This window comes from Dipodomys merriami, unplaced genomic scaffold (assembly GCF_024711535.1).
Source record: "Dipodomys merriami isolate MVZ:Mamm:240054 unplaced genomic scaffold, mDipMer1.0.p SCAF_519, whole genome shotgun sequence".
Taxonomy (NCBI): domain Eukaryota; kingdom Metazoa; phylum Chordata; class Mammalia; order Rodentia; family Heteromyidae; genus Dipodomys; species Dipodomys merriami.
In genome coordinates, this window is record NW_027206090.1 from 258,069 (window position 1) to 270,148 (window position 12,080).

Below are 12,080 nucleotides of genomic sequence, written 5' to 3' on the forward strand. Positions count from 1 at the left end.
CTTCCCGTGCGTGCGTGCGTGTCTGGCGGCCGGCTCACCCCGATCCCACGCTGACCCCATCTCCACCGTCACCTTCCTGACGCTGGCACTCTGCCTATCCGGCACTGGGGCCAGGCGCGAGCCCGCGGAGGGTTCAGATGCCTGCGCCTTTGGGTTCTGCCCTCTGCCCCGACCCCTTTGGAACAGGGAGCCTGGGACTCCCGCTCTAGCTCTGCAGGGCTGGCTTGCAGGTGTGAGCCACCACGCACCCCGGTGGGGGCCGGGGGCAGGGCGTGAGGGTCGCCTGGCTCGGCGTCCACCCGTCATCGCCTCGCGTGCCCCGGGGTGTGTGGTGGGCGCCGGCTTTGGGGGCGGCCGGGACGGGACACGAGCCGAGCGCGGGTGGCGGCAAGTGGCCCCTTGGCCCCCAGATGCTTCCTGGGCCGGACAGAGGCCGCGGCCGGTTTAGGGGGTGGCGGGCGGGCTCGTCTCTCCCGGGCGCCGGGATCCGGGGTAGGGGCGGCCGGAGGGCGCGGGAGAGCAGTGCTGCGTGGCCGCGGCTCCGGTGGGACGGGACGCGGGGCCGCTGCGGCCGGGGCTGGGGCGGGGCCGCGGCCACGCAGGGCCCCTCCACCTGCGGCCTCGGCCTCGGGAGGCAGCGCCACGGCGGGGCCCTGACCCCGGACCCCAGAACGCCGGAGCTTCCGGCCGTCCTGGCGCCCCGCCTGTGTCCCCGCGGCCCCTGACTCCGCACCCGGGTGGAAACGCCCCGCCCACGGGGCCGCCCACGGCACCGGGCAGTCTCATCAAGTCCGTTTCCTGACTCCGCCCCCTCCCCCCCCCCCCCCCCCCCCGCGTCGCGGAAGCCACACCGCAGGCCGCGCTCTGCTCTCCGCGCTCGCGGGGCGCTGCCGGCGCCGCCCTTTAATCCACGCGTCCATCACGAACGTAACCGCCACTGCGCCCCGCCCCGCCCCGCCGCGCCCCGCACCCCCGGCGCCCCGGCCCCGCGCGGCCGCCGAGCCGTCCCCGGAAAAGGCGCAGCCGCGGGCGTCACGGGCGGCGCTCGTGGGCCCGGCCCGCGGGCGGCGGGATGCCCGCCGGCTCGGCGGGGCCGCCGTCGGCGCCGAAGTACCACCGGCCGCAGGCCGGGCCCACGGCCTCCTCCCACAGCTGCTGGCTCCGCAGCGCGGCCTCCCGGCTGGCCTCCGCGTCCAGCTCCAGCACCTGCCAGAAGAACCTGCGGGGGAGACGAGGCTCAGCCCGGGGGCGGGGGGGGGGGGCAGGCCAGGCGGGGGCCCCCCACTTCTGGGTGTGCTTGCGGGTCAGTGAACACCCGAACCCTGGATCCTCACTGCCCGCTGCGTCCGGAGGATTGCGTTTCTTCAAGCCAGGCACCCGGCTACTCGGGACGCCGAGTTAGGAGGGTCACGCTTGGAGGTCAGCTGCGGGCAGGAAGGCCCCTGAGGCTCTGTCTCCAGTGAGCCCCCCAAAGTGGGAGATGGAGCTGTGGCTCAAGCGGTAAGACACCACCTTGACCAGAGAACAGCAAAAGCTCAGGACAGCGCCCGGCCCCAAAGAGGACAAAGGGAGGAGAAAAGGAGGGGGAAGATCTTCCTCCAGACAGGAGCGAAAAACAATCCTACTTGGAAGCAAAAAAGGATGAGCATCCTGGGAGCGGTGGCTCCAGTGGCCGTGTGGGCAGCGCCAGCCTGTGAGGGCCAGGCCCCGAGTTCAAGTCCTGACGGTGGGCACCCGCGCTGGCCGGCGCACGGCGCACAGCACGGCCAAGAGCAGCCGGGGCGCGGCGGGGCCTGGGTGGAGGAGGACCCCGGGCCCGGGTCACAGCTCATCACCGCGACTCCCCGGGCACGGGTCGGCCGTCGCCCCAGCGGCTGGGAGCAGCGTGGGGTTCCCGGGGAGGGGGCGGGGAGGGGGCGGGGAGGGGCGCGGCGGGCGTTACCTGCGGAGCTGCGCGTCCTTCTCGCGCGAGGCCGTGCGCAGCTCGCTCAGCAGCCCCAGCACCGGCGCCTCCCCCACCGCCGCGTCCACGCCGAGCGCGCGCAGCAGCCGCTGCGTCTCCTGCAGCTCGGGCTGCAGCGCGTCTGTGGAGAGCGGGAGCGGGCGCGGGCGCGTGAGGAGCAGGGCCGCGGGCTGGGGCCCTGGGAGGCTCCGCAGGCCCGGCCGCGCGCCTCCCCTTGGACTTGGCGCAAGTCCGGCGCTGCTTCGGGGTGTGTGGCGGTGCACTGGAGGTCAGCCTCACGGACGGCCCGCCCAGCTGGCTTTGAACCGCGACCCTCAGATCTCAGCCTCCTGAGTAGCTGGGAAGGTGGCTCAGTGGTAGAGCGCTCACCTCCCCTGCATGAGGCCCTGGGTTCGATTCCTCAGCACCACATAAGCAAAAAGAAAAAAGCCGGAAGTGGCGCTGAGGCTCAAGTGGTAGAGCGCTAGCCTTGAGCTGAAGAGCTGAGGGACAGCGCCCAGGCCCAGAGTTCAGGCCCCATGACCGGAAAAAAAAAACAACAAAAAACCCAAACTTGCCTCTTTGAGTGGCGGTACTGAGACTCAAACTCAGCCTGGGTGCGGGAAGGCCCAGTGCGCATGCGCACGCGTACCTAGGAGCCGCGGCCCGTCCCCGGGCAGGTGGATGGCGTGCACGGGCAGCTCGTGTCTGGTGCTGTCCAGCGCCGAGGCCAAGTCCCGGTACTGCTCCCGGAAGCGGTCCGCCACGGCCCGGAACGGGCGGAGCATCTCATCCTGCAATCCAGGGTGAGGGCGGGTGTGAGGGGGCCGGAGAGGGGCCCCTCCCTCCTCCTCCTCCTCCTCCTCCTCCGGAGTGGCGGGTCTGCAGAGGTGACTGTGGTGCTTGGCCTGGGGTGGGTCTTTGGAGGGGGGCCTGGGGGGCCGGGCTGGGGAGACCTGCGTGTCCAGCAGCACGGCCAGCGCCTGCCTCCGGTCGCGGAGCGCGCAGCGGTGCCGCAACTCGTGCGCCTGGCGCTGCAGCCGCGCCCACTCACGACACAGCAGCGACAGCCGCCGCCCGCCCGCCGCCTCCATGCGTGCCACGTTGTTCTCGATCTGCAGACACGGGACGGGGGGTGAGGCTGGGGGCCCGGCAGGGCCGCCCCGGCCTGGCCAGGCGCCAGGGTCCCTCACCTTCACGGTCAGCAGGCACAGGAGCAATGTCTGCGACTCGATCATGTCCAACATCTCCAGGAGATCCTGAGGGAACGGCAGAGGCCTCAGCTCCCCGTCAGCCGCGTAGGCCCAGGGCCCAATCCGCGCACGACCGGACCCGGCACCCACCCACAACCCAGCTCCTCAAGAGGCTGAGATGAGAGGATCGCGGGTCAAAGCCAGCCCGGTTAGGAAGCCCATGAGACTCAGATCACCAATGAACCAGCAAAAAGCCAGAAGTGGAGCTGTGGCTCAAGTGGCAAAGCTCCCGCTTCTGTGAAAAAGCTCAGGAACAGCATCCAGGCCCTCAGATGAAGGCCCAGGGACCCACGCCCCGCGCCCTGCCCCCACAGGGCCGTTGACTTTGCCCACTTGGGAATGAAGATGACCGTGGCACCGGGGAGGCCGCGCCCGCCGCCCCTCCAGGCTCTTACCGGGCTCTTCCTCTGCGGGGCGCCGGAGCCAGCCGTCCTGGCCTGCTTGTACACGGTCTCTTCCAGTGGGAGCGTCTTTCTCAGCATGCTTGAGTCTAAGAAAAACCCCAGGGCCTCGCTCCACCCGTCTGCAGGGCCTGAGGCGGGCTCCTGCGGTGGAGTCCACCAGGCTCCAACTCCTACCCTCCTGCCTTGGCCCAAGTGCTGGGACGGTAGGCGTGCCCCTGGCTCCCAGCGGGAGACGGCTGCAGCGGTGAGCGGAGCAGACGCACGCATCTTGGCTCATGATGAGTCACAGGGGGACAAACGCATCTCCAGGGGAACCCAGTCCCCCTTCCCCGCGCTGACAAAGGGGCTGCCCGAGAGCCGCGCTCTCTGCGGTTGCCCCTGCCCAGAACGTTGGGGGAGGAGTGGAATCACAGCCCCGTCGCCCAGGACAGAGCCGTCACCGCTGCACGCACAGAACCACGCGCGGGCCGTGTCGCCGAGGAAGGACCTACCGTGAATGGCGGACAGGTCCAGGTCGAGGTCGCGGTGGGGGGAGGCGGAGCCGTGTCCTTCCAGCACCGAGGACTGCAGCTCCCGCCGGAGCCCACTGTCCACTGGCCAACAGAGCCCTCGAGTCAGACCCTCTGCGCAGGCGCCCGGAGACCAGGCGCCTGCCGCCCCCACCAGGCCGCTCCCACCCACCGCCCGCCAGGGGGGCGGGGCTGCCCCAGATTAACAGGCAAGCTAAATAAAACCTCCCCAGGAAATGAGGGGTGGCCTCACACGTGCCAGTAACTGAACACCCTCCAAAGTGGCCCTCGCTTCCCATGCCACCACGAGAACCGACTTCTCCCATTCTGATGGAAGCTTCTAGAACCAGGGGTCAGGAGAGCCACTCGTGGTGAGCAGCCAGGCTGGGGGTGAGGGGTGGGGGGGCTCCCTGTGGGGTGGCAGCCGACACCCCAGGGCGCTTTTACGCTCAGGGCTGGCACGCCACCACCTGATTCACAGCTCTATGTTTTGCTTTTTGGTGGTAAGAGTCTTATGGACTTTCCTGCCAGGGCTGGCTTCGAACTGCAGTCCTCAGAGCTCAACCTCCTACGGAGCTGGGATTACAGGCGTGAGCCACCGGCGCCCCACAAAGGGTGGTGTTGATGGCACAAACTGTCCCCCCACCATGCCTTACCTCTGGCCTTGTGGGGCACGCCGGCCTTCCTCCCCGCCTCGGGCGCCTTGCCGCGGGTCCTGGGCGGGTCCGATGCAGGGTCCTGGGGGCCAGTGGGGGACAGTGAGAGCAGGTGCCCAGCGCTGAGCCCGCTCTTCCTTCAGGGGGTTCTGGTGTGACCCCACGTAGGAAGGACAAACACGTGTTGCCCTAACTGGGGCCAGCCTTGTGCGTGGACGCGCACCGGGAGCAGACGCGGCGGGGGGTGGGGTGGGGGGGGTGGGGGCTGCCGGCTGGTCCTGGAGTGTGCTCAGCACAGGACAGACTGCGCCGGGCTTCAGAAGATGAAAACCTTGACACCAGCATCAATCTTCAATGGTTACCAAGAAAATGTGTCACTGATGGAGTTCGGCCCTGATCATTCCCTTATCCAAAAGGCAAAGAGCCAGGCTACGGTGGCTCACGCCTATGATCCTAGTGAGGCAGATGTAGGGAGGATTGTGGTTTGAGGCCAGTCCAGGCAAGTTTCTGAGACCCCATCTCCATCAAGAGCTGGGGTTCAGGAGCACACAAGCATCCCAGAGAGAGCCAAGTCTACACCACGTGCCCAGTGGGGGCCCCTCGGGGTAACGACCGGGGTCCCCACGCACCCTCCCAGGACCCCCAAACCGCGGGTGAAGCGCACATGGGGCGTAGCATTCACACTGCTGGAACCCTAACTCTGAACCCCGAAACCAGAAACCTTTAAGGGCCAACACGATGGAAGCTCAGAAAGTTCCAACTTCCCCTTCCCGTTTGCATCCGTCATGGGCTTTTCCGAGGCTGGCGCCCAACAGGCGAGCCACTGCTCTACTTTGTTTTTGAGTGGCTCCCTGGAGATCAGAGCCCCACTGGGACTTTTATGCCCAGGCTGGCTTTGAACCAGGATGCTCAGACCTCAGCCTCCTGGGTTGTTAGGCTGACAGGCGGGAGCCACAGGCGCCCGACTGCAAGTTCCAGATCTTGAGGCACTTGGCAATTCAGATTTTGATTCAGGAAAGCTGCGGACACCCCAAGCCTGACTCCTCGTGGTCCCGGCATTTTGGATGAGGGGCCCTCAGCCCTTAGCCACTGCTTGTAGTTAGCGAAATCGCCAGCTATGCACGTATCACATGACCAATGCGCAGCCATGCCTACGGCGGAGTACCATTCAGCATGAAAACAACCAGAATCACACGCCACACGGGGACCAAAGCCTGGGCAGGAAAGTCTGTGAGACTCTTATTTCCAATGAACCACTAGAAAAACGGAAGTGGCGCTGTGGCTCAAGCAGTAGAGCGCTAGCCTTGAGCTGAAGAGCTGAGGGACAGTGCCCAGGCCCAGAGTTCAGCATTAAAAACACACACACACAAAAAGCAACAACAAAACAGACGGGGAGCGCTGGAGAGCACGCGTCGTTCAGGGACTACGTCTTCAATATGCCGAGATAAGGAGGCCCGCGAACAGACCCCCCCCACCCCCCGTGGCTCCCCGAGCTGGCGCATGCCTCACCTTTCTGACTTTCTTCTCATACTGCAAGTATCGGGACTCGACCACTCTTCCTCCTGCGGGCGACACATGGCAGTTGATGACAAGACCACCACAGGGCACCGGAAGGCTGGCCGGCCGGCGGGGCGGCCTCACCCAGACCGGGGCGTGCACAGCCCGGCTTGCTCAGCAACAGAAAAAGGAAGGGGCCTCCCTGTGCCCGCCAGCGCCGTGCGCCCCCTGCTGCCTGCGGGAAAACCTACAGGACACCGGTGGGTGCGGAGCAGGAGCAGGCGCAGCCGCACACGGGCCCAGGCCGGGGCGAGGGTGCAGCAGGGATGGGAGGCGCGGGGGAGGGCGGGGTGCGCGCAGCCGTGCTGCGCCCTGCCCTTCGCCAGCGTGAAGCCTGGGCCGCCTGCGGGAGCGCATTGCTGCCCTTCTCCAACGACTGCTGGCCTTTTGTTTTTTGTCGGTGATGGGGCTTGAACTCGGGGCCTGGGCGCTGTCTCTCAGCTCTTCAGCTCAAGCCAAATGCTCTACCACTTGAGCCACAGCGCCACTTCTGGTCTTCTGGTGGTTCATGGGAGATCAGAGTCTCACAGACTTTCCTGCCCAGGCTGGCTTGGAACTGCGACCCTCGGATCTCAGCCTCCTGAGTAGTTGGGATGACAAGCGTGAGCCGCCATGTCGGTCTCGGACTTTTTCTAGGTGTTCTGGGCAGAGCTCTCCCTCCGGCCTCGGGAGACTGAGGAGAGGGCCAAGGCCGAGGCCCCGAGCCGCAGGCCTGGCAGGGCGAGCCCGGCCGGCAACGCCACTGCCTGCGCCAGGAGCCGGACTCTGCTTTGGCGGAGGGAAGGGAGGCGAAGCTCCGCCAGCTGGGCAGCGAGGGGCGGGGACGCGGCTGCGCTCGGGTCAGCCTGCGGGGATGGGCTTTGTGCACACGGCCGGCTCAGCTCAGCCCGCAGGGACGGGCTTTGTGCACACGGCCGCGCTCAGCTCAGCCTGCAGGGACGGGCGCGGTGCACGCGGCACTCGAGCCAGGCTGGCCCTCTAAGCGTGCCCAACAGGCAGCACCACACGGCCAGGGTGAGCTCTGCTAAGGGTGAGCAGGTGGGGCTTAGAGTGACACTAACTTCCGGGGACATCATGCTCAGGGACATGTTCTGGAACACAGCCCCACTCCCAAGGTGGAGAGGGACCCCCAGGGCCCCAGAGGACTCGACTCACTCCGGACATACTCCGAGCCGCAGGGCGGCGGTCATCAGACTCCAAAGCCCCTGAAGTGTGTGGCTGGAGGCAGAGCAGCAGCCCCCTTTCTGTAGCCCGTTTTGTGCTCCCCAAACACACTGCAAGAAACCTGCGCTACATAATCCCGTAGTCCCAGCTACTCAGGAGGCTGAGATCGGAGGACTGTGGTTTGAAGCCAGCCAGGGCAGGAAAGTGTGTTTAACTCTTATCACCAATGAATCGTCAAAATGCTTTTTGAGCCATGGCTCAAAAGTGGCAAGAGTGCTACCCTTGAGCAAAAAAAAAAAAAAAAAGCTCAGGGGTAGCATCCGGGTCCTGAGTTCAAGACCCAGGACACACCAAACACAAAGAGAAAAAAAGAACAAAGAAAAGAAGACGCACTGCGGTGTCCCGGCGGGAACGGTGCTTACCTTGTGCTCGCTTCCCCTTCGCCCTGGCCGAGGGGGTGCCAGGCCCCGAAAGCTTCCTACAAGAGAAGAGACGGCTCAGCCACGTCACCGCGGAAACAGCACCTTTTGAACCCATGCAAGGCGGAGGCCTGCATCCCAGCCACTTGGAGGCCAAGATCAGGAGGACTAAACAAAGGCCAGTTTAGGCAAAAAAATAGGAAGACCTCGTTAACTTTTTTTTTGCTATTCCTGGGGCTCAAACTCTGAGCCTGGGCACCTGTCTCTGATCTTCCTTTAGTACAGGTTACCTCTCTACCAGAGCTACAGCGCCCCCTCCCGCTTCTTCTGAGTAGCTTACTGTATTACAGGAACTTCCCTGGAGCTAGGAGTATAGGTGTAAGCCACCAAGCCCAGCAGCAAGACCCCACCCTAATCAACGAATGAACAATCCAGCTCCGGTGATACACGCCTGGGCTCCAGCTGCGCAGCTCTGCCTGCGTCCAGCCCTGGGCAAACCCAGAACTTATGTGAAAACTAGCTAAAGGGAACAGGAGGGCCAAAGCCCAGGGTGGGTGGCTCAGGCCTGTCATCCCAGCTACTCAGGAGGCTGAGATCCGAGGATCACGGTTCAAAGCCAGCCCTGGGAAGACAAACCTCTGACTCTTTTTCTCCAATTAACCAGCAAAAATGCTGAGAGCTGTGGCTCAAGGGGCTGAAGTGCTAGCCTTGGGGGAATGTGGACCCTGAGTTCAAGCCCAGTACTGGTGGCAGACCCACGCATGCGTGGTAAAGCCTGTGAAGCCGATGAAGCCAAGTTCCATCCCCAGGACCACTAAGTAAAAAAGCAGAGAAATCAAGAGGTCTGTCCTTTAGTTGGAGCTAGTGACAAGTCTGGTCCCCAGGCCGTCCCAGGACAATGTAAGTGGGGGTCACATGAGCACCTGTGGGTCAAATTCCTGGGCCAAGGAAAGAATGGGAAGAGTTCTGAGCGAGGCTGTCTGTGGTGTGGAATCAGCTATGGGCTGGCCACCCGTTCCTCCAGGCTTCTGTGCATCCACATGCCCTGGGGTGCGGCGGTGAGCACCCCAAGCCTTCGGCCTGGAGGAGGTGCGTGTGTGTGTGTGTGTGTGTGTGTGTGTGTGTGTGTGTGTGAAGCATGGGTAGGTCAGGCGTCACTGTGACATAAAGACTCCCAGCCAGCCAGCCAGGCACCGGCGGCTTATCCCTGTCATGCCAGCTACTCAGTGAGGATCGCAGGTCCCAGTCAGCCCAGGCAGGAAAGTCCCTGAGGCTCTTATTTCCAATGAACCACCAAAAAGCCAGAGGTGGAGCTGTGGCTCAAGAGGTAGAGCGCCAGTCTCGAGTATGAAAGCCCTAGGACAGCTTTCAAGCCCCAAGTTAAAGACCAAGGATGGGCATACGCATGCACACGGTGTAGAAGCTGCCTGGGACCGACAGCTCACAGTTCAGAATGTCCGAGTGTCACACAGGAATGAAGACACCACCTTGACAAGAACTTGGCAAGGTCGAGTTAACTTCTGCAGAAGAGTGTACCATCAGCCAAAAATCTGGCAAGCAGCCAGGCGCCGGTGGCTCATGCCTGTAATCCTAGCTACTCAGGAGGCTGAGATCTGAGGATCGTGGTTAAAAGCCAGCATGGGGAGGAACATCGGTGAGACTCTTATCTCCAATAAACAACTAGAAAACCGGAAGCGGCACTGTGGCTCAAGTAGTAGAGCGCACACCTTAGCTGAACAGTACAGCGCAGGGACATCGCCTAGGCCCGGAGTTCAAGACCCATGACTGACCAAAAAAAAAAAAATCTGGCAAGCAAACACCCAAGAGCAGGGAGGCTGCTCCCTTTTGAATCCCTAAACCAGCAGGCCACGCCCCTCAGCTCCCATTGGCTGAGCTAAGGTTCACAATCTGCAAAAGGGGCTTAAAGGATGCTACTAAATTCAAGGAATGTCTAACAGGATGCCTTAATCAAATGTATGTGATCAAACAGGAATCCAGACAAGGGCCAGGCCACCAGGCCAAAGCAGGAACCTGAAGAAAAGCAATTCCTTCAAGATTAACGGGAAGGAAGCAAAGTACTTTGATAGAAAAGACACTTTTCTCACATCACTTAGTTGCAGCTAGGTTTTAGTTCAAGATCAGCTTAGCCAACAAGCTTTGAGAGCCCCCATCTTAATAGATAGGCACCTCGCTGCAGCTGCACTCCTACCAACACAGCTGCGCCGAAGGCCAAGATCACGACAGCCCCAGCGGCTCACACCTGTCATCCCAGCTACGCAGGAGGCTGAGATCTGAGGATCGTGCTTTGAAGCCAGCCCAGGCAGTTAATGAGACTCTTCAAATCATCACGGAAAAAGCCAGAAGTGGTTCGAGTGGTAGAGCGTTACCCTTGAGCCAAAGCAGCTCAGGGACAGCACCTAGGCCCAGAGTTCAGCCCCAGGATTGGGGGCGGGGGGAAGCACAGAACAGGAGGATCACAATTCCAGGTTAGCTTGGCAAAAAAGGAAAAACAAAACAAAACAAAAAACCTATGGCAAGATGCAATCAGGAGGGCGGTCACGGTCTTCCGGGGAGTCCTATCTTAAAAACGCGCCCTCCCCGCCAAAGCCAAAACCGAAGAGGGCCAAAGGCACGGCTGAATCTGGTGTTTGCCTACAGGCAAGAAGCCTCGGGTTCAACCCCAAAACCACCACTCAAAGAAAGGGAAAGGATGCGGGTCAATCCGGGAAGGGCGGGGCTGCGGGGCCAGTGTGTCAGTCCCGGGGCTCGAACTCAGGGCCTGGGTGTTGTCTTGAGCCTTTTCGCTCGTGTCTAGCACTGCATCCACTTGGGCCGCGGCTCCTTTTCCAGCTTGTTGCTGTTGTTGTTGTGGAGATAGGCGTCTCACGGGGACGTTCCTGCCCGGGCCTGGCTTCGAACCGCGATCCAGGGCCACAGGCGCCCAAGGGCGGCACGCATGCGCAGTGGGGCCGAGCCGCCCGGGCCCGGCCCGGGGCTCCCGGGCCCGCGTTCTTCTCCGTTCCCTCCGTCCCGGGCCGTCCTGTGCCTCACGGGGGGCGTCGTCAGCCCCGTTTCCTGGCCCGGGAAAGGCCGAGCCGATGGCATCGAAGCGGACGGAGGGCTCGCATCTCGAACTCGGGTCCGAGCCCGAGTTTCCCAAGCATGCGCACAGCGCCGGGCGAGCGGGCTCCTCCGACTCGCTCCCCGCAGCTGCGCGGGCCCCGGCGCTCGGCGCTCCGCCGCGGGGCCGCTCCGCACCCCCGACCCCGCAGCCGCGGAGCCCCCACTCACCCAGGCCCGGGTCCTGAGGAGTCCGCCATTTTCCCGCCTTCCACTCAAAAGCCGGCGCTTTAAGGGCTGCGCGCCGCCCCGGGCCTCGGGCCGTGCCACGCTGCGGAATAACGGCAGGGGTGGCCACTGCGCGGCGGGCCCGGCGCGGAGCCCCGCGGGCGCGCCCGGCGCGCGCCTCCCCCCGGGCCCCGCACACTTGGTATGGCCCGCCCGCGGCGGGGCGGGGCGGGGGCGTGGCTCCGGAGGCCGCCCCGCCCCCGAGCGCCCCCGGCGCGCCCCGCCCTCCGCCCCCGCCCCTCCGGAACCCGGAAGTGGGCGCGAGCGCGCGGGGGAGCGGCGGCGGCGGCGGCGGCGGCGGCGGGCGGGCGGGCGCGGCGGGGCGGAGCGGCCCGGGGAGCGACTGGCGGGCGGCGCGCGGGCGGCGCGCGGGGACCTGGCCCGGGACCGGTGGCGCGCGGCGGCCGAGGCCCAGGTGAGTGCCGGGGGCGGCTGCGGGTCGGGCCCGCGCGGGGCGCGCATTGTGTGTGCGTGAGGGGGGGTGGCGGGGGGACGGCCGGGCGCGGGCCCGGCGCGGGCGCGGGGCGCTTGCGGGGAGCCGGGGAGGGCCGAGGCGGGAGGAAGTGGCCAGGGCCGCGGGGCGGCCGCGCGGCGTCCGTGGGCGCGCGCCCGGGGCGGGGGGGGGGGGCGCCCGGGGCCCGCTGGCTTCCAGCAGCTTCCGAGGAGGAGGACGTGGCTCGCGTGGCGATTGGGGGGTCGCAGGAAGCGGGGCGGGGGGCGGGCGGCGGAGGCGGGGCCGAGAGCCCGGGCTGGCGGCGCGGCGAGGCCCGCGGGGGGGCGGGCGGGGTGCGGTGGGGGGTTCGGGGCCAGCCTGGCGCGGGCCGGGGG

The 12,080-nt window shown here is 65.2% G+C and overlaps 1 protein-coding gene across 1 annotated transcript; it reads right to left on the bottom strand.

Annotated features, from left to right (window-relative positions):
• Positions 1–1,013: 1,013 nt before the first annotated feature.
• Positions 1,014–11,321, bottom strand: LOC138810994 (HAUS augmin-like complex subunit 8). The gene is made up of 11 exons (XM_069998452.1): positions 11,196–11,321; positions 7,908–7,963; positions 6,274–6,326; positions 4,765–4,846; positions 4,091–4,192; positions 3,591–3,685; positions 3,136–3,201; positions 2,899–3,057; positions 2,595–2,736; positions 1,943–2,084; positions 1,014–1,219 (listed from the first exon to the last, which is right to left on the bottom strand). The coding sequence occupies exons 1-11, from the start codon at positions 11,222–11,224 to the stop codon at positions 1,033–1,035; spliced, it is 1,113 nt and encodes a 370-aa protein (XP_069854553.1). The 5' UTR covers positions 11,225–11,321; the 3' UTR covers positions 1,014–1,032.
• Between the last annotated feature and the right edge of the window lie 759 nt (positions 11,322–12,080).

Excerpts from the sequence above, each read along its gene's own strand:
- LOC138810994 (XM_069998452.1), bottom strand. The coding sequence starts at position 11,224 with ATGGCGGACTCCTCAGGACCCGGGCCTGG. Across the intron at positions 2,737-2,898 it reads CCGTGCTGCTGGACACGCAG|GATGAGATGCTCCGCCCGTT; the intron begins GTCTCCCCAGCC and ends CCTGGATTGCAG. Across the intron at positions 2,085-2,594 it reads GGACGGGCCGCGGCTCCTAG|ACGCGCTGCAGCCCGAGCTG; the intron begins GTACGCGTGCGC and ends CGCTCTCCACAG.